The following is a 22790-nucleotide window of genomic DNA, read 5'->3' as shown; positions in this document are numbered from 1 at the left end:
TTGTCCCTAATATTCAGCTAAACATGCAGGGAAAATTCATGGTCCATGTTGTTTTTGTAAGCTGGTTTAAAACAAAAACTTCTCAAAGGAAACTACACACAATAAAATCTCAAGAACACGTTCAGAGCACAAACCAAATGCTGAATATTACATGTTTCTTGTGTTTGTTTTTACTTTTTGCATTGATCTGTTGTTTTTTTTCTCTCGTGTTTTTGCCTCCACAGCTGTTGGCATCAGATGGTGTTCAGCAAAGTGCTCCTGTTATTGTGACCATAACAGTGCTGGATGCCAATGACAATACTCCAACGTTTTCCAATGTCTCTTATAGCGTAAACCTGTTCACTGATATGCCGCCTGGAGAAACTGTCATAAAGGTATGTGTGAGTTATTAACGCAGCTGTTAAAACGTGAACAGTTTGATCTATGTGGACCTTATATGTATTTGTGATCCTGTTTGTCTTTGTAGATGACAGCAGTTGATTCTGATGCAGGTGAAAATGGCCAAATCAGTTACCGCATCTTGGCTGGTGACCAGGGAAAGTTTCTAATAAACAGCAGGTAAACCGATCAGAGACAATTCAATACTGTTGGTATGTTCTGCATTTTACTGTTATATCATATGTTTTAACATTTTATGTGATTTTTCTGTAGCAATCTTTCTATTATAGCAGTTTATGCATGAAAACAAAAGAATACGTTATCTGATTTGAATCCAACATCAAATAGCATCAACAGCAAAACATGACTTAAATGTCAATAAACCCGAACCAAGTTTTTTTTGATGAAGAAAGCATATTTTATTCAGTCATACAGTTTAAAACAATTTCAAGAAGGTAAAATATCAAGGAGGTAAAACAATGATTTGTGCTAACCAACATTTTGTGAAGTGTCCTAAGGACTTTTTTAAACATTTTGGAATTAATCATTATTTTTCCAGCAGGTTCACTCACCAGCGATAATCGTTTTAGACAACAGACATTTTTTTCATGTGCCTGTGGGTTTTCATTGTTGCCATGCTTACAGAATAGGCAAAACCAAACAACGAAATCCTTAAAAAGTCAACTCAGAATCTATTGTCTTCAGTTTTCATCACAAAAAGAAAAAAACAACAATTGATGGGATGCTGGAAAAGATTATTGGTGAAAAACTCTGGTAACAGCATGATTTAGGATTGCTTCAGTTAGATCTAAGCAAAGTATGAGTCTTAAAAGAAAGATATATCAAAGCTATTACTGCTTTGATGAGAATAAATTGCAGGTTTTGCATCAATAAAGCGATTGTCAGCATTTTTACAACAACTGAAGGTAAAACAGTTATTTGATTGTGCTATAAAACGGTACAGTATATGTGCCTGGGAAATGCATAATACTGCCTCTCTAATATTTCCGAAGAGCCACAGGCTGAAGGCTTAAAGAACCTACGAAAGTACTGTGTACATATTTTGTACCATATATAGACTTTTTAATAGACCAATAACTCTGTAAACAGTGTAAAGACACAAAACATATGCCTCTTTGTGTAATGAATCAATTAAAAATACATGCTTTGCTTTGTTAAACAAATCACTGAAATAGATTAACTTTTCAATGACATTCTGATGAATTGAGAAACAAAAGTTTATCACTGTGAACTTAATAAAACTCCACTTATAACTGATTTCCACAGGCTAAAGGACTGCTAATGAGAAAGCAGGTGGCAAATGGTAAACTATAGGAGAAGCCAATGAATGCATGTATAATGTAATGAGAAAGCATGTGGCGTGTTAATAACCGCGTACATTTAATCATTGTTTTCACAGCACCGGGGTAATTACAGTGGCACCAGGTGCTGAGCTGACTGTTGGCCGAAGCTACGCTCTGACTGTGGAAGCTGTAGACAATGGGCCTGCGCCTCACAGACGGTAGGGGGTTTCTCTCGTTCTGCTCCGTTGCTCTTTTCCTATGTCTGTGTGAAACTATGGCATGAAAGGTCAGGTCTTTACAGCTTTCAAATTTATTTTTCTGACCCTTTTCAACACCACCTACGGCTCCTTTTTATTTCTTTATCATCGCCTGTCTTCACATTTAATCCCAATTTTTAGCTGGAAAATTACAGGAGTAATTTATAATATTAGGTTTTTGAAGTGCAGTATTTCTTGTCATTCATCTCAGATGGTGAGACTCATATTATCTAGAATCCTCAAGTTTTTGATTGTAGTCATTTTGATAATTATGGCTTATGGATAATGAAAACCCAAAATCCAGTGTCTCAGAAAATTAGAAATGTCATAATGTCATTGTTGGAAACTCCTAGTGTCACTCCCAGATCAGCTAATTGATTCAAAACAGAGGTCTGCATAGGTTTGTTGAAAACATTCTCACTCTGGTTCAGTAAACTACATAATCATAAGTAAGTCTGCTGACTGGCTAAGTCACAGAGTAAGTAACAATATGTCATTGCTGAAGAAGCTGATTGTTCAGAGTTTTGTATCCAAGCATATTAGCAGAACATTGAGTGGAAGGAAGAAGTGTGGTTGAAAAAAATCCACCAGCAACAGCAAGAATTACAGCCTTCCGAGGATTGCCAAGCGAAATCCATTCCAGACACACAGACGAATACTGGAGATGAGTACAAATGTTGCATTCCTCATGTAAAGCCAGTCCTGAACGAGAGATAACATCAGTCATTCGCTGGTGTTGAGCCACTGAAGTCCACAGTCAACCAGCCACCTACCAGGAATTTCTAGAGCGCATCCTGCTTCTCTGTTGACGAGCCGTATGGAGATGCTAAATTTATATTCCTGCAGAATCTTTCACCTGCCCACACTGACGGTTCAAGGACCATGGTATTCCTGACCAGCTAACTCTCTCGATCTGAACCCTGTAAAAAATGTTCTGCTTGTTGTCAAGAGGAAGAAGAGAGACAAGCCAACGAGGTAGATGACCTGAAGGCGGCTCTCAAAGCAGTCTGTGGTTCTGTTACACCTACTCAGCGCCACAGGCTGATCACCTCGATGCCTCCATGCTTTATTTCATATAAGTGGAGACTCAACTGAGTACTGAGTGCATAGAAATGTACACATTTTCCATCCGTTTGTCCAATGTGGTATTCTAATTTTTTGAGACAAACTCTTGGGGTTTATATACATGAAAGCCATAATCATTAAAACTGCAAAAAAAAAATAAAAGTTTGAAATATTTTATTCTGTATCGTGGATCTCTATAAACTAACCATTTCACTTTTTGAGATAACTGGAAAGGAATAGTGCATTTTTACACAATATTCATTTCTTTTAGATGAAGTCGTATTTCTACAGAATAAAATGTTCTGGAAAGGAAAGTCAGAGTGAAATGATATTACAAGTTTTAGAATTGAAAAAAGAATTGGGGCCTGGGAAGGTGTGACTCAAATAGCAGCGTGCTCCCTTCTTTTTATTTCCCAAAAGGGTAAATGTCAACTAATGCAGAAAATACATTCAAATAAATTTCATTCCACTCTTCAAGGGCTAAATCAATAAATAACAGTGGCTTTCACAAAGCCCCTAATGCAGGACTTTCCACAAACTTTTTCCAATCGTCCAGGAAAAAGCGTCGGCTTCAAATGCTCTGTAAAGTGGCGCTTGTATTGATCTGATTGCAAAAACTCTGGCAGAGAACAGTTCAGTTGTGATTTTCTTAGTTTTAGCAATTACTAAGCAATATTTCAGAAATGGAGTAAATCAAACCATTGAACGGTTCATCCAGTAGAATCCAGTCAAGCTGCACAGAACCACAAAATGATGCAGCTGTTGTTTTGGCAGAGACTTTGATTACCAGAGTGTTTTATGCAGCACAGGAAATATTACAGAACAGAGACTCTCAATTAAGCATATGCTGGGCATTCTCTCTCTCTCTCTCTCTCTCTCTCTCTCTCTGCCAATTGAAATAGTAAAACACTTTATAGAGATTAATGGCACAACGATTGATGCTTCCAAGCCTGTATTTCTTTTAATTATGAAGATTTTTTTTCAAAATATGGGCTTAATGAAAAGTATGTTCAATACATGTTTATTTTCAAGAAATACCTTTTAATCTGATAAACTATGGTCATTGGAAGCATATAAATCACAGCATACATCAGTTAATAAAATCGTCAGCAGTGTTGGTTTTTGATGCCTGAAGCATGGATTAAATTATAGTGTTTTTCTTGGGGAATAGCTGAACAAAAGGGTAAATTATTACCACACTGTCCTTGAGATGTGACAAACAAGTCGAATCCTTCCAGTGGGGAAAAAAAAAAAAACACAGAACAAAAGCAGTAATCAGTTAAAACACAGGGGAAAAATTAATCAAGATTTTTTTTTCTTTCTTTGGCGAAATTGTTTTAAGAAAACTTTTCATTGAACCTTTGTGTCACACACAAACATCATCGAAGAGCCCACAGATTGCTGATTAGAAGTGTCTATTTTGAATCTGACTGGTGATTTTGTCACACCACATTTTGTGGTGCTAAATGATGATTCACATCGTTTTATTTTGAGCATTCGCACCAAGGAGTACGAGCATTTGAATTGCTTTCGGGACATATGGGTGAGGTCAAAATGCTGCTGCGTTGTTGGCTTCCTGAAGATGTGCCCCATTCCATGTTGGAATATTTTTAACGCTTTCTTTTCTGACTTCGATGCATCACTTTACGTGTAATTCGAAGGCCTTTGTTGTTTTGATAAAATTGCTACTTTTTGGAGTACAGAACCTTTTTTGCAATGGCTACAGGTAGGAATAGGCATGTTTCAGATTCTCACAATATGTCCTAAAATCAAAAATACTTCACAGTATTGAAGTATTAACGCATCATTTTAAAGTGAAAGGCAGTTAAACAAATTGCATTAGTTTAATAAATAGCTAATTTATTAATTTGAGAAAACGGCAGTTATTTGGTTACTTCTCCTGTAATACTATATTTATTATTGTGGTTATAATTTTGGTGAGAATATTTAGTTATTGATAGTTTGATACATAGACACACATGTGAAGATTGAAAGCAGGGTGACTGTGTTTTCAACCATTGTTTAAAATCAATTAATTGTTTTGTATCCCCATAGCAATTATTTCCAAGTTTCTGAATTTTATGTTTTTAGTGTTTTGTCAAAAATAATGTGATAATCCAACAACATTAATATTTAGATATTTTGTCAAAAAGTATTAAATAAATACATGTGTATTTATATGGTTAAGGGGTGAGGAGGTGATAAAATTAATAAGAATGAATTTGGGTAACTAGGAAATTAAAGTCATGCTTGATTTACACATTTTATGTCTTTTTATCTTTTAAAGACTTGTTTTCATAAGGACCCAGAGAGTTTGTACACCTCCTTGCCTTTTGGGAAGTGACCTTGAAGCATTATTGAAATGTTATTTATGATAATATTAAGCCTAAAAAACAAACAAATTCAGTACCAGTGGAGCATCTCAGACAGCTAATAAGCAGTGTCTTCCGAAAACAAGAATAAATCAGTTTCCCTTTTGCAATCATCTGTATGGATATAAAGCTATTTAAGCATTTAAGAGAAGGTAAAACCCACAAAGCTGCGTCCTAATCATTGCCCATGGGAAATAACAATACACAGATGAAAGTGAATGTTGGCATATTCCCTGATGGAATCTCAGTTATGGTAAAGAAAATGCAACATTGTCAAGTCTTTAAACTGTAAAACTTTCAAATTATGGGATTAAATGAGCTCCTCTGCTCTAAAACCTGTGTACTAAGGAGTCAGTTGATTATTATGTTTTTATAACCGTGGTAGTGTTTCTGAATTCAACAACACTGAATCCACCTGATTCACCACATAAAATCCACTAGGTTAGCCAAACTCATGTCTGGAGTGTTAAGGGATTTAAATAAATTTTTAACATCTGTTAATAATCTTTTAAAATCTCCGCATTTTGCCTCTGAATGTCTAATATAACATAAAAATAATTATCCCATAATATTTGCAGAAGATAAACACATGCCTCTCTTCTTCTGGACTTGGTATGACAAATATAGCTATCAAATCAATAAAATGTGAAGCACTGCAGATTGAGGTGGTTCCAGGGATTGGCTCAGAGATTGTCACCAGATTTCCCCAGACCCACTATTTATCTCAGCAGAAAACATAACCAGCATGACAAATCAATATCTCTCTCCCCTGGCAATGTTATTGAAACTATGGGTCAAGATCCAAAATGAGCCATGTCCTCTTCTTGTTAGGCATCGTCAAGACAAGAGTCACTGCATTTCTTTAGGTCTGAGTCTCACTTTCCCAGAAGTAGAAGAGATTTTTGTGTCTGGTCTCACACATCGCTAACAGTAAATTATTCTGAAGGGCTTTCATACTTTAATCATAAATGGAAAAAAAAAAAAAAAGCATGCAGAATAGATAAAGTTGTTAGATTAAAAAACCAGACTGGCAATAAGAGGTCATGTTGCAGTTTTGCCCTGCATTGCTGAAAATGAGTGGGAAATTGTAACACTAAAAACAAAGCAATAACAAAATATATTTAAAAAAAGTAAAACTAAAGAAGTTCTAAAAACAGTCTGTGACATAATCTTACCTTGATATTCATTTAATTATTAAAAACCAGCAAAAAGAACACAAGACATTGTACACAATGTCTTGTGTTTGCTGTGTTAGCTTTCCTGAACATAAAAGTAATTCTCTTTTAGAGTGATACATGCATTGGCATGTTTTAGTTCTACAATTAAGAATTGAGTTAAATTGATTTATTCACTTCATTCACATACACACTGATAGAACTTAATGCAAGGGTGTTGCTAGCTTGTTCCAGCAGTGACCATTACTTGCATGACTCACACATTAATCCATCTTTACAAAGGTTTTGGAAGCCCTAAAGTTCCAAATTGTATATTCATTCACCCACCCCTCCCTTAAGAGCAAAGTCATGATATAGTTTGGGAGTATTATCAGCATGCATTAAAAATCTTTTAAGGTCACTCTCCCCTACAAGTTCAGAATAATCATGTCAACATTTTTCTCAGTTTAATCATTTCTAATGGGGGTGATTGAAAGAAAATTCACACCTGAAGTCGACAACAGCCGAAGTAATGCACACACACAAAGAAATCAAATTAAATTACTCCACAAAATAAGGTTCTGTTTAACAAGGTGGACTACTACTGTCATGGGTTTTGGTATATTTCTGACTCACATGCACAAACACTCAGGAGACTGAATAGAGATTTTAAAAGGTTTATGATAACAATGAGTAAGGAATGACAGCTGAGGTGAGGCTGGAGACTTGGGCAACGGGATCACTCTGAGGAGAAGGAGAAGTAAGTAACAGAATGTAAAAGTTGAAAATGCAATGATGGTGAGGAACTGAGGATTTATTGATGAAGAGGATGATGTACCCCAGGGAGAGGTGAGTAGAATTGCGGTTGTTGGCTGAGTGGTGAATGTCAGACGGGGAGGAGAGTTTTGGAGCTGTGAGTCTTGAAACTGTGAGAACCGAGAGGGCCAAGGACGCTGGAGACTTGGAATGAGGAAGGGAGAGGAAAGCTAGAGACGTGAGCAGGAGCAGAAACATAAAATGTAACATTGGAGGGCGGACAGGTGATTTGCAGGATGATGAAGATGATGAAGAGAAGGGTAGAGAATGCTAGAGGTGAGATTAGTCCAATTGATATTGCAGGAGTGAATCTTTGATCGAGGAAGTCCAGACGATCTTGCATAGAGGATACAGACTCACGGGAGGAATTACGGGGAAACAAGAAAAGAGAAGTCAGAGCTAGTAATCAGGCACAGGGACAAAATAAACATGGAGGGCTACGTTTACCATGTAAGTAACCAACAATGTCTTCATCTAGCTTCTTCTGTCCTTTTGCTGATGGTCTTAACAATGAAGAACCATTCTTTAGTGCGGTACCAGCAGCTCCAGGTCTCTGCTGAGCGCTCTGGGGAAACTGCAGCTCCAGAAGGAGAAAGCAAAACACCACATTAGGTAAACTATGTTCTAAAAGGAATCGAAACCTAAGAAACCAGCTGGAATCTGTCAGTATTTAAAAGGAATCCTGCTGCTATCTACTAAACAAACTCAGCAGGGTTGCTGTTAACTTATCAGTGAAAGGTGTCTGACTAAAGTATGACATGTTTTTTAAAATAACAAATAACACAATGGCCTCCATACATACTCATTCTACAAATCAACGGCTGCAGCATTTGCTGCAGAAGATTTGTACAACCAGTTGGGCAATATAGTCTGGCCAGACGAGGCCAAAGCTGAAATCACTGGATATTGATGCACACACCATGTTTGGAGGAAAAGTGGCTCTGCACATCATCCCAAAAAACACCATGCCAAAAAATGAGAAGTGCAGGTGTGCACATTGTGGTGGGTTCTGTCCTACAGAATATAATATACACGCAGACTCCATATGTTTGAAGAAAGGATCAAAGGAGAAATGTAACATGTTTTTGATATGAGTCTGAAGATGAAAGGAATGCTTATTTCCAAGAAATCCCCAAATACACAGTCAAGGAAATGCTAGACTGACACAGTCAAGGACCTGACTTGTATCTAACTGAATATCTACAGAATTGATTATCAGTGTGCATAGAATGACCCCCTCATCCCCCCAGAGACATTGAAATCTATGTCCAGCGTGTGTGAAGGAATTGGCCAAACTTGCACCTTAGTAACATATGAAACTAGCCTCTCAATATGCATTCATGTTGAAAATATTATTACTAAGATACGTATTTTATATTTTTCTCTGTATGTATTCAGTGCTTATTACACATGTCACCTCAGTTTTCTCTCCAAGGTTCATTTGTGAAGCAATCCGATTTTATTTCTTTGTGGACCAATTAGAATTTATCAGTTAGATAATGTAATCTTTACAAAAGAAAAACATTAGGTGCAAAATAAGATATTCTGTTTGGAGGGGGGGAAAGTAGTGAAGGGAAATGTTTGTAAATAGAGCATATTGAACAGTTCGAGTTGTTTATCAGAGGGGAAAGTAAATACTATGCAATTAAGTCTTTATTTACCAAAGTGAAATGATCATCTGTCAAGTTCTCAACCAAATGATGTTTCTACTGATGCTTTGTGAAATAGAAAATCAATATGATTTCCTTTTTCCCTTCCACTAATTTTCTTTTGCAAATCCAATAACACCAAAACACATTTTGATTTGTACCTTATTAAGACACTGTCTGTATACTACTTTATCAAATTGAGCAGCTTGAAGTGTTAATGGATACTCCTATTTCTTCCAATCCTGTTGAGGCTAGCAATAAGTTGAAACGTTAGACTGTTAACATTACATCAGGAAAATAAATTTTCAGCATGTCAATGTCTTTCTCAGTGAATACATTTTTAATGAAGCTGTTGAGCTCTGAGTGATCACGGTTCTTAGGCAGCCTTGCTGATTACAGGTTTTACTCCTCTGTTAGAAATCCTGAGAATCACCAGGTCATGGCTGGTTCATTCTCTTTCTACTGTAGCAGAGGGAAAATGGGACTCTATCTCAACATGGCTAAAGCTAAAAGTGCAACACCTTAATTTTTAATGCATTGTTAAAATAAATTTGTGAAGGTAAAAAAAAAGTGAAAGTGGTTCAAGGGACCAACTAGTTGTGGTTTCTGTGCCAGCACCAGGACCAGTTGGACAGGTTGGTCAGTCACACGGTCACTGAGTCACAACACAAATCTTCACCTTCTGTGACATTCTCCTTGTGTGATAAGTTGGCCATGAGACACTCTCTATAGTCCATCAAATAGTAATAAATCCTTTTATAATAACTTGGACTGACGGATGGAAGGATTTCCTTTTAAATACTAAAACTTTTAAATTAGGTTTTTGACCTAAAATGACTTTTTGGAGCTTCCTTTCTGTGTGATACCCGTTATACTTGTCATTCCACTTTGATGGTCATAAGTTGATTTCAGGACTAATTTGTTCTATTTCTTTGTGTGGAGTATTTGGATTGTAGCTGGCATGTGGTGTGAATTTCCTGTTAATGTATATTTAAACATAAACGTGGCACACAATTATTGATTATACTTCTGTTCAGTTCAGTTATATAGTGCCACTTGACAACAAATGTCATCTCAAAGCACTTTACCAAAAAAAAAGTTAAATTCAATCACACATGCATTCCAATTAAAGTGATCAAACAGTACAGTATGTCGAGTTCATTATTCAAAGTAGATTCAACAGTTTCTATCTAAATAATCCCAGCTGATCTGATTGAGTTGCAGCATTCGCTCCTCCTGGACAACAACAGAAAACTGCTGACATTTTTGTGGACTTTTCAGCTATCGCTCTGTTACTAAGGTTACCACAAATAAATCGCAATAGTTTGACAAAAAAAAAAAAAAGGTTCACACAGGTTCTGATTCCATACAGTATCTATAAAACTGCTGTGATGCAAGTGTAAAGTTTTTATGTGCAATTGCAAAAAAAATTTTAAGTAGCTAAAACAAAAGTGCTAGCTGAAATAACAAAGCAGCCCCAAAGGGCAAACTGTTTCCACCTGCATTCACTCAGCAGGATTACATCAAAATGTTCTTTCACTAAAAGGTCACCACCCGTTGGAAAACTGAGTCACTGAAACACCAGAGGAAGTTTGCAAGACTGTTCAATAGATGGCTCAAGATCCACAGACGACAAAAATACTTTTTGTAAAGCCCAGGAGCAATGCTTCTATTTAAACTCTTTGTCACTTACACTGTTGCTGACATTAGGTTTTTATTGATTAAACACAGTAACAGCCAGAAAACAAATTGTGCAGCCCTTTTTTATCTTAAATCATGAGTCGTTCAGTCTGTTTCACTGTCCCTTATATGCTTTGTTACATTTCTATTTTCCTATTTCTTTGACACCTTTTCCCCTCTAATATTCCTCTAGGGCTGCTGTTAATTTATCAGACACTCTGTAGCTGGCACTCTGTCTGTGTGTGTAAGTGTTCTCCTTATCTGTTCCCATTTGCTATACCTGATAGTCTTTTGTCTTTCACCTTTTCTCACTCTGTTCAGGTCTTCCATTACAACAGTATATATTGAAGTTTTGCCCCCAAACAACCAGAGCCCTCCTCGCTTTCCTCTCCAACAATACAACCTTGAGATCAGTGAGGCTATGAGGACTGGTGCTACACTTCTTAATCTGCAGGTAGACACACACACACACACACACACACACAATGTGAAGAACATCAAAAAGAGTCTGATCAAATCTTTGCTGCATTGGCTGAAACATTGCATTGCCTGCTTGTTTAGATTTAAACACAAAAAACAACATTATTTTGGACTTTTTTTCTTTTTTTTTTAGCTTTTTTAATCATTAATGCATCGCCTTAGGCTTAACCACATGAAAGTTTTATTCATTAAGTATGATAATCTTTTAAACTCTTACAATAATTAAATGTCATTTTTGTTTTCCCTTTTTAATTAACTTAGCTCCTCATTGCTTTTACCCCTTGGTAACCATATAAGTGCTTGCCAAGGTAGGAGTAACACTGTCAGCAAACCAACACCAACTGATGGAACGCTAGTAATTGCTGATTGTGTCCTCCAGCATCTTGGCTCAAAGGAATAATAATTCCCGACTGTTCAAAGGACAAATTTTCAACATTACGTTACTGCTTAATTCAGGTGTCATGGCCATTGTTCATGGAGGTACAATGGCCATAACAGAAAACAACATTTTTCTAATGATAAAATCTAAATTAGGTGTGAAAACCTGGTTAAAATGATTTAAAGCACTATAAGCCTTAAGATCAATTTAAAAGTACAATTTACCCCAATTTACAGAGAAATAGGATATAGTACGATATATATATCCACTTGATGAGTGTTATTCACCAGCTGACATTTTTCTTCTGTATTTCAAGGTTAAATAGACGATAAGAAACAGTATAAGTTCAAATTATTACACTCCAATCACCATGCTTCACAGATTTTATTCATTATATTCATTTACACAAATGTTGCCTTTACTGCAATTTGTGTTTAATATTTAAGCCTCCTGACTTAATAATCAGAAACAAAATATATCACTTTTATTTCTAGAGTGTGTTGGATTTGGTGTGTAATACCTTTGAGTTCTCCAGATGAATTTACTCTTTAACTTTTTATCTAAAAATAACATGATACATGGATAGATATGAACATTTAAGCAAATGATGCCTGCATTCCGTCTTTCACTGTGTCTGAATGTTTACAGAGTGGCAGCCAAGGCATAATTACCTCAAGAAATGAATCCAAGACATGAATTTTTGGGCAATTAATGATGCTGCAATCAGCACCAACTTGCACTGCACACAGGTTACTAGAAGTCTGCATGATTGATTTTATCATTTTGTTCTCCCCTACATTTTCTGCAACATAGGGGAAAGTACCATAAAATGCACAGATTCTGCCTCAAATACCTTCTTCTTTCACCACTCAGGTGTTACTTCTCAAAATAACAAGAGCAAAATCATTGTCAGTCTGCCTTTAAACCTGTTTAACTGTCTGCTTCTTTTTAAGGCAGTGGATCGAGAGAAGGATCCAATAACCTACAAAATCCACAGTGGAGATATTAATGGAAATTTTGCACTGCAGCAGAGGTAAGTCATGAAATGTGATCAAGTTTTATTTAGGTGCTTATATCTGAAACGTGGCTGTGTGCTTTCAGAAAAATATGGATATAGTGTATACATGCTAAAAGAAAGGAGAGCTACTAGTAACAGGCTGTCAACTTTGTAGAAGGGAGGAGCAAGAAAATTATCCATAGCTAAATAATGGAAAAAGAGAGGGTGGGAAAGGTAAACAGTTGGGTACAAAATTACGTTTTAAAGGTAAATGTAGGAAAGAGGTATAAATAAACATTTAATAAACTCAAGAAGGGCAGAATCCCATAATGGTGGAGGGTACATTTTTAGCTAGATGTCTGTGAAACTACACATTGTTCCAATACAAGCCCAAATGTTGCAGTACCTCAGCTGTGTTTTCCACACAGTGGCACAATGAGTACAAACTTGTATTATAAGATACATCCCTGTCTATTACAGTGACAGCACCCAGGAGGGTGTTTTTGTTGGAGAAAGGAAAGACATGAGCTGCCATCTGGATTACTAAATTACCCATAATCAGAGTAAAAAACACACCTCCTGCTGGAGAGGCTTTTGTCCAGTGCAGCCTCCAGAGAAGCCATTTACATACAGTGCCTTCCAAAATAAAAGACTCATACCCACTTCTTCTTCACTTTTTGTCACATTGCAACCATAATTTCAATGTATTTCATTGGGGTTTCTTAATGATACACCAACACAAAGCAGTTCATGACTGTAATGTTGAAGGAAGGATGCATAGTTTCCAGTATGTTTACTGGAGGATGGATGTAGCTAAATACAGTTCAGTCCCAGAGAAAACCTATTTTATGATGCAAAAAATAAAACTGGAGAATATAGGGAAAGTTAAGCTTCGAGCATGGCCGTAGCTGTATATCAGAATGGACCAGTCAAAGTCCATGACCAATTTCAAGTGAAAATCCATGGCAAGGTTTGAAAAAAATGTCAACAGATGTTCTTGCAGCTGCAATCGGAGCAAAGATATTGAGATTGCAAGGGCTGAATAAAAATGTGTACTACACTCTTCAAATTTCTTTCTCAGTGAAGAAGTTTGAAAACCTTGTAGCATTTCGTTCATTTTATAATTACGGGTTGCTTAGTGTTATTCAAATTCTAATGTAAAATACATTAGAATTTGCGAATGGCAAAGTGTTATCAAAGTTCAGTGTGTATGAATTACTTTGCAAGGCACTGCAAAAAAGTCTAAGCGTTTGGTTTTCAACTCATTTCGATTTTGTATTTGCATACAAACAAATCTGGCAAATGCATGAAATTAGAAGGAGTGCTGCACATGATTAGCAATCAGTGACTTTTGAACAGAAACTTCTCGTCAAATTAAACTCGGTATTCTACACCATGGTATCTTGATTTGCCCTGCTTTGTCTTTTGCCTGTTTTTTTGTTTTTTTACTGATGACTTCTATTGTTTGGTGTCTTTTATATTCATGCTCTGATCTCTTTCAAAGCATTTACCTTCAACGTCAATCCGATGTGTCTGTCGTCTCTCTCCAGTTCAGGGTATTTAATTCTGGACAAGCCTTTGGACAGGGAGTCTCTGGATCATTATATCCTGATTGTCACCGCCTCAGATGGACGCCCAGATGGAGTAAGAAACTCAGCTGTGCCTCACCAATATTAACTGTCTCTCCTTACTTGAGTTGTTTTACAGCCTTTGAGCAAAATCAAATCGAGCAACTGTTGGAAGCAAATTGCTGCGAACATAACATTTTGTGTTATGTAGAAAGAGGATCATTAAAGGCAGTTTTGGAAATACTTGTCATTTATGAAAGTAGTAAATTATAGGAAAAAAAGTTGAAAAGAACTTAGGAGAAAATATATAGAATGACTTCTATTTCAGATACTGCTGGTTTTCATCTTACAGAGGAGTCTCCATCCTCCTCCTTTTGTCTGCTTTGTTCTGCCACCCCGACATCCCCCTGGAGGTTTTTTCCAAATCCTTTAATTCAACAAGTCTCACTTGTGAATCTTTCTTTTCCCTTTGCTTAAATCTTTCTCTCTCATCCACCTTTTTCTTATGTCACCTTTCTGCTGTAATCCCTGCAAAACTTATCCAAACTTTTTTTCCCCTAACCAGCTCATTCCTGTCTCACAAATGCCATCCCTTTCAGCCATCTGCTTCCACAATATCCTGTACAAACCCGCATGTCTACTGAGACCCTTGTCTTGACTCATTCATCGACTTTTCCATCAACTCTACAAATGAGCGATGTCTCTGAGCAACCCTTTGGCCAAATCTTATCTTCATCTAGATGCCATGTGTTGCTACATCATACCTCACCGCTGTGTGTGAGTACACTGCCTGGGTTTACCAGTGTTGCTCATTAGCTTCCTAATGCGACGTCGTCATTGGGTGCGTTCACACTGCAGCCTGAGGCGACCCAATTCCGATTTTTTTGACGTTATGCAACCTGTATCCGATCTTTTCATGGCAGTGTGAACAGCACAGGTCGGATTCTTTTTCGAATGCGACCCATATCTGATACGTATCCGATTCAAATGCGACCTAACGTCCAGGTTGTATTCATCCGAACTGAACTTCACTGTTTTTCAACAAATCTCACTATTCTGCGTCCTGATACGCGCAAGCGGGAAGAAAAACAACAACCATGACGGACTATATGAGGATTAAGTTGTTAATATGTTACTCCGGCCGGATACCAACTTCAAATATGTAAGCTAAGCTCCACCGTTAGCCTCCATGTTTACTTCCGCAAACACTGAGCACTTCTTCTTCTTTTTATGGCAGTTGGCAGAACACTGAGAACGCTGACGCTATTGCGCCCTCTACTGCGCATGCGGGACACTTTCAGGTCGTTTGCCCGTTCACACTGCAGAACACATAAAGGTTGCATTTACTGGCAGTGTGAACGACCCCGGCAAAAAAAAAATCGGAATCGCCAAAAAATCAGAATTGGGTCACTTCAGGCTGCAGTGTGAACCTGCACCCATTGTCTCCCTAGAATTCTAACATACCAAACAGATTTGCAATTGCAACTTCTGACGAGGTGAAAAACGGACTATATTTCTCTCTCTGTTATGTCTGTCAGTGGGTGATACTCATCAGGCAGCAAACAAAAACTTTTCCTCAGATAAATCCACTAGATTTACATGTTTACATGAAGTTTGACCCTTCTTTGACCAGTCAAAGTACGAACGCTGTTAAAGAGCCAGCTGTGGGCATTTGAGCAACAGAAACAGACCAGGCAGCAGTGAAGGATGGTGGCATGGTCTGAAGAGTGAAGTTTTCTTTAACAAACTGTGAATGGCCGAGTGTGTGGTCCTTTGACCTCATCTAGAAATGCTTTGACTCTGAACATAGCTTAAAAATTCTGTTTTCTCTTTAAATCACAGTTGTTGGCTATTTCATCATGCTGTGTATAATTTTTAAATCTTAAGGAAAGTGTGCTGTATTACTACAATTGGGTATTTGTTGGCTATAAAGCGTGAATATCAGTGGCAGTAATTCACTCTTTACTTTCCAATTTTTTGTTAAAATTCTCTTTGCATCTCTGCCAACATATCTTTCAGATGTTTCTATGCCTCCTGTGGAAGGCAAACTGCAGAAACTACTTTTCTAGTTTGGTTCCAATTTCATACCCCCTGTGGTCACTGTGCACTGGCTGTTTTTTTTTTTTTTTTTTCTTTTTTGCATTTCCTTATTCACCATCTCCTTACCATCTAAACACTGTGTCTCATTTTCATCACTCGTTTTTCTGCTACAGCCCCCATTACATGTCTCAACTCTTTGGGGTACATGACTTCAAGGATCTCAGATCGCCCTTTTTTTTCCTCCCCTTTCTGATGGAGCAAAAGCTTTTTTCTACACGATATTACAATCCTGCCAAGATGCAAGTGGATGCTGGAGAGCAGGGCATCCATTTTATGCCACTTGTAAATCACTTAAACTGTCAGTGGCTTATCACATACTTTAGTACTTTTTTTTTTATCAAAGAGTACGTTAAAAAGTCATAAATAATTCTTCATATTTAAAAAAAAATACATTTGTATCTTGCATTGATCCATGCAGATGTTGGGCTTTTCTCCTCTCTCCATCTACCTGTTAATCAGGCATCAAAATAATAAATTCACCAAAGATCAAACGATGTATTCTTAAGAACAATGAGGACTGTTTTTCATTGCAGCTCTGCAGTTATGAATTTTGGTTTGAAAAAAAAAAAAAACAAAAGCAAGAAAAGAAGCTGAATTTTGAACTGTTCTTACCTTTTAAAAACAACTGCTTCTCAATATCACCATCTTTTTGAGATGATCATAGCGACTGGTGATCTTCACAGGTGGTGTGTGATTTTTGTTTATCGAACTCATCACAGATCACCTGAGTCTTTTCAGGTGATCTGTGTCTCACTCTGTGTTGTTAACTAAAGTGTAACCAATCCGCTGCTCTCTCTTTTTTTTTTCCCTGCTTGTTTTCATTTGTTAGTTTACCTTTTGGTTTCTCTTCCCTTCACAATCCGTCTGTTAGTCAGGCATCCAAACGACGTTCATCGTCTTCAATAAATAAAATCTCCTCATATGTGTGTCAGCGAATACATATGGAGATGTTAATGGGATAAAATTCATAATAATGTTCCTGACCTTGTATCATAGACATCCATGCAAAACTGAGTTAAACGAATGGGAAGGAAAGAGAGAAATATTTCAGAGGTGTTCAAGAACCCCCTATAAATAGGTCTTGAAACAAACTTAACATGCAATGTCTCAACCAGCCTCTAGAGCTCGATGATGAGTACATTATCTTTGAGGCCCAAAGGACATAAAGTTGGGGAAAAAAATGGGTGAAGGAAGTTTAAACATTTTTTCTGCTGGGGGCTACATTATATTTTGAGAATGAGGCAGAGTAGAGTTTGGGAAAGAGAAGAATGGGTTGAACAGGGCAGCCACAGAAGACCATTCAGAGAAAAAGAAAAGTAGAAAAAGAAGAACAGAAGACTGGAGCATAGATGCTTTACACTGGTCCATTAATCAGTATCGCCCAAAAGGCCTTGGGTTGTCTGTAGTTGTGCACACACATACACACCTGTTTGTCTCTCATATTATTAAATGTCCTGTAGGGAGAGTGTCAGACTACAAAGTGCCTAATTGGCTGTTTGGCCTGTGAATCCATCATACTGCCACAGGACGAGAACTATACAAGTTGGCGCATTGAGCCTATTCTACTGTAAAGACGATGTTTGCTACTTTACTGTACGACAGCTTGATGTAGGTAAATGCTTCTCTTGTGAATGTTCCAGACTGTGAATCAATCGGCTTTAACCTTTTGCTGTTCTAAGGACTGCAAAAATATTTCTAAAAATGTTGCCAGTTTCACATTTAGAAACATTTTTGCGTGATCAGCAGAAGCAATGTGACTTTTAGCAGAGATGCAAACAGCTTCTGGCAGGTATCAGAACCTCTTTGGATAATTAAAAATACCTGTTTTACAGGATTTACACCGTATTAAAGGATATAATTACTTTGCAAACAAGTAGACATTGTTTTATGCAATTATTCCATGAGAATATTTTTTTATATCTACAGTATATATAAAAATATTAGTTGTTTTTCTTGTCATTTTCATCCAAAGTCATTAAGAGCCATTGTGGAAGATCCAAGGGCTGCAGGGACTGGACCTTCAGTGACTGCAGGTCCAGTCCTTGCAGTCCTTAGGAAAGTGTTTTACTATTGGGTTTCAAAATATTTGACGAAGAGCTCTTCAATGAATCAGAAAAACTATTTCTTTTTATAAATGTGCGAGTTTGTGTCATTTTGTAGACCTCCACTGCTGTGGTGAACGTGGCGGTGACTGATGTGAATGACAACGATCCGGTGTTCAACTCTTCACTGCCTGTGAATCTCACCGTCATCGAGGAGCAGGATAACGCCTTCGTTGGGCAGATCGTGGTAAGGAGATCCGCCATGGCGCACTTTCACAAGATAAATCCTGGAAGCTAAAAACGACACAGTTGCTTCTTTAATGAGGTCCCCGTGTGAAAACAAAGGACATCGATGTGTTGATTGTGTTTTCCCGCAAGGCTGTGTACTTGTTTAAGCTGTTTTAATGAGCAATAATTTGTTCGTTTAATAATGACACTTGAACAAAAACATGATAATTAAGAAAAATTAATCTGACTGTTTCAACAAGTCCCTGATTGCACAATTTAAAAGCCCAGCAGGGGGCCGAGTCAATGACAGATTACTTTTTGTCTGAATCATTTCTCATATGACACGGTCCAGCTCGCTCTACGGTGGAAATGGCACAAATCATTTTCTTGGAGTTTTAACCATCTGTTGGGTCTTGATACATTGTTATTAGGACTGAAAGGCGTAATGTTTTTTAGAATGTTGCCTTTTACACACACCCTCGTTCTGAGCTCGTATTTACCATCATTTCAAAGCATTACTCTCACATGGATTTACAAATTATCTCAATCTTTAGTAGCAACGGAAGTAAATAAATGCTGTCAAAACAGAAAGTTTACTCAAATTAACCTATACCAAAAATATTCTGTGCACAATTAGCTTACGAACAATATCTTACTGCTTAGCAATGGGGGAACTGTGAGCACCTACGGTTAAACACACACAGCTATTTAAAGCGTATGCATAGATTAGTAATTTCTCCTAATTTGTCTTCATGATTTGTACAAGAAAAAGCGTTATATTTGTAGCTCCGGCAGGAATTAACGTTTGTCTGTTTTTAACCTACATTAAAGCAAGGTTATGCTAATTTGTTGCATTAATTAGACTGCTAATTCTCCTCAGTGTATCTCCTTCAGCACATCTAAAGGAATGAAATAAACAGGTGCTCACACTTCACAGAAATAGTTACAGTGACTTTAATTAAACCCTCCGGTTACATTCATTTGCTGCGACAACCAAAGATCAATTTTACATAAGTTTGCTTGAGCATTTGGGTGGCAAGTTTTGCAACTCCATGTATTCTAGAAAGAAGCCTTGGTCTTCATCTGCAGGTTTTACACAAAGCTCTGATTGGTCTGCTTTTGACTCTATTGTTGGGGGTGGAAAGTTGGGTGCAAGGCACGCCACACCTTTCAGATTTTGATTTGTAAAGAATTCTGCAACAAATTCATCCATTTCCTTCCACTGGACAATTATTTGCAACTTTGTGTTTATTCGTGACATAAAAGTGAAGCTGAGGTGAAGAAGGTGTGGCAACATTTTAAATCTTTTTAAAATATCAAGTGAGTATATGAAATAATTGCCATTATTCAAAATCACTGCTGCATAACATGTTTACAAAACATCACGTTCCAGACCTCAACACTGACTGGCCTATTTTCCTTAAGAGGCTCATGGGTGAATCTTACACTTTGATCAGCTCTGATCTTTTAAAGACACTTCTTCAGATGTGTTCTTACTTGGATTTACTTCTAGCTTAATTTATAGCCTTTGTACATTGGTGTCAAGGGTCCTTTGATCCATCTGACTCTTTGCTGGTTTCTAAATGTTAATCAGCAGTTCAACACTTGGACTATTCCTGTTTTAAATGTTTGACCCCTTGTGCACCCTTGTATAGTATTTTGAACAAGTTGAGCAGTAGGTGGTAAATTTAAAAGTGAAATCGCTTTCCTTTATTTTTGAGCACAAGCTTTGTAAATGCAGAAAAAGCTTAATATCTTCCAGACACTGTACATTTTTTACTTTCACTCCACTTTTTGGTCTTGGGCCAAATGCAACATCCATAAGCCATGCCTGATCTGAACAGAGGGCACTTGAAATCATTCCAGTTCTGAACTTCCTGCCTTTCAAGGAACCTTGGACGGATTCCAAAGCAAAACAGACGGCGTTATCCCTCAGCGGGCCGGGAAAGGCACGACTCTGGGCGTCGGTCCAAACCAGGGCTCGTACCTGGGGGTTTAACCGTATTTCTGAATGAATTTGCAGACGTTACTTTACTTTAGAGATCAACGTATGGTAAAGCAGGACAGAATGATCTACAAGGCAATGGGAAGTCTTTGAGTGCCTGAGGAAATAAAACACACAAAATAGAGCAATGCAGTGGAGATGAAATACTCCTGCAGAAGGACGAGGATGATTCCTGACAATTTTTTTGAGTAGCAAAATGTCTGGGAAAAGGAAAAAGTATCCTACTACTACATTAAGTATCTAACAAATGGAATACTATGAATAAAATGTAACAAGGCAATTTTTTTTTTTTTTTTTTTATTAAATTCAATATAATTTGTAAACTAAAGCTGTGAATTTGCTTTCATAAACAAAGGCTAAACAGAACTGGTTAGGCTAGCAACAGCTGTGCTACAGTGTTCAATACTTTGATAAACCCAAAGTTAAGTTCTGGATTCCCATCGCGTTAGCAAAAGAGAAAAAATCTGCTGGTGGACTAGCAATAAAAGACAGAGCAAAGAAAAAAGGGATACTTGACAGGAAATAACATATAGCAGATGTAGACAAGTTCCAGGTAAGTGTGAGGAAGAGACAGCTTTCTCAAGTTCAAAAGAAGAGGAAAGCTTATCTCTGCTGCACAGACGGTTCCTCTGCTCTCTTCCTGAGATTTTCAAAAAATAACAAAGTACTTCTTTATGGTCTGAAAACTTGTCTGGAGATAAAAGCTCTGGTCCTTAAACCAAATTGTATTCATTAATCTATCCACACCCTTATTTTGCAGGAGCCTAAATTACTTTAATTTTGATAATTGAATCCTTTTCATACAAAGGAAAAAAAAACAGAAAATAGCATTAATTTGAATAAGCTGATGATTGCACTAGGTCAGTCTGTCCTCCACTTTTTTATGTGTAGATCGGGAAGGGTTTAGGCTTCTCAAACTAAGTAGTTAGTTTTTAAAAAAAGTGCTATATGCCATATTCATTAAATTCTTTTATGAGTTCAAATGTACTTCAAAATTCTTTCATGCCCTTCAAACTAGTTTTTTTTTTTTTTTTTTTTACATTCAAGTCACAAACTTTGTTGTATTTTATTGGGATTTTATGTGTTAGACACACAGAGTAGTGTGTAGCTATGGGGAGAAAATAAAATCTGAAAATGTGGGGTGCATTTATGTTTAAGACCCTTTACTTTAAAAACATTAAAAAACAGCATAGTCAATTACGTTGAGGAGTTACTTAATGGGTAAATAGTCAACACACAATATGTTGGGTAACCAAGAACTGTAAAACCTGCACATTGACCTGAAAACATTTCCAGTGGCGGCTGCATCATGCTGTGGGGATGCTTTGCTGCAGGATGGAGAGAGAAACCTGCAAGAGTGTAACTTGATCAAAAGAGTTAAAGGTTTCGAATATTAATTCTTTCATAAGGTCAGCTCACTTTATAAATATTTTTGGGCAGATCTGTTAGAAGCAATGAGCGTGAAAAGAAACATTAGTTCCTTATCGCCATTCTGATTATTGTCAAACAGCTTTGGTCTTAAACTAATTTAAATAAAAAAGGCAAATCAAAGCTCATGTTTTGCCATCAATAATTGTTTGAAACAGTCACATGAACTAACCGCATATAAAATGGATTGCTAAGTCTTCCTTGTGTGTGTAGCTTATGTAGACATGTAAACATTTTGAAAAACTTTATGGTTCAATTGGTGGAACACATTTGTGCTTAATGACATCAGGGAAATCTATGTAATTCTGAGTTGTGTATCGGTCTTGTAGTTTTCTCTGTACATTAAATTAAAGTCACAGATGCCAACGTGATATAGGAAAAACGAAAAGAGGGTGAACTTAAAGAAAAGGTGCATTAGCACTTGCAACATAATTATTGTATAGACAGCAGAAATTTCAGACTTCTAGATTTTTGTTTTAATCACTGCGTTGAAAAGCAACAGACATTAGGCAAATTAGACATTATTTTTATTATGTTTGAAGCTTTTAACTGTCTGGTGTTATAATTATACTTCTGAAACTGTGAAAAACATGGTGAAGGAGAGATGAAAGATGAAGGGTTTATTTAAAAGAAGCACACATTATTAGATGCACAGCCAAGAAACTCAAATCACACTGAAGCATTTGACAAGAGGTGAATAATCCAATCTTTGATTAGTGTAATTTATTTTAGAAAATATAACGCTGTAAAAATCTGGCGCTGGAGAAAAGCCCTATGTTGCTTTTTCTGTAGTTTAATATCTGGTGTCATTTTTATTTGTCTATTAGGATAGGAGAAAAAAAAATATTTTCCTTTATTTTTAGAGATTTTAATTTGTCAAGTAGAGTT

At 36.9% G+C, this 22790-nt stretch overlaps 1 protein-coding gene across 1 annotated transcript in view; it reads left to right on the top strand.

Moving 5' to 3' along the window:
- LOC103481331 (protocadherin-15-like) overlaps positions 1-22790 on the top strand; it is a 222603-nt gene that overhangs the window by 114467 nt on the left and 85346 nt on the right. Inside the window, exons 14-20 of the mRNA XM_081600402.1 lie at positions 225-374; positions 467-558; positions 1799-1900; positions 10997-11129; positions 12488-12567; positions 14082-14175; positions 18360-18488. Of these exons, the coding sequence (XP_081456528.1) occupies positions 225-374; positions 467-558; positions 1799-1900; positions 10997-11129; positions 12488-12567; positions 14082-14175; positions 18360-18488 (780 nt within the window). The remainder of the gene's footprint in view (positions 1-224; positions 375-466; positions 559-1798; positions 1901-10996; positions 11130-12487; positions 12568-14081; positions 14176-18359; positions 18489-22790) is intronic.

This window comes from Poecilia reticulata, chromosome 19, assembly GCF_904066995.2.
Source record: "Poecilia reticulata chromosome 19, P_reticulata-male-v2, whole genome shotgun sequence".
Lineage (NCBI taxonomy): Eukaryota > Metazoa > Chordata > Actinopteri > Cyprinodontiformes > Poeciliidae > Poecilia > Poecilia reticulata.
This window is presented reverse-complemented; position numbering and strand designations above follow the sequence as displayed.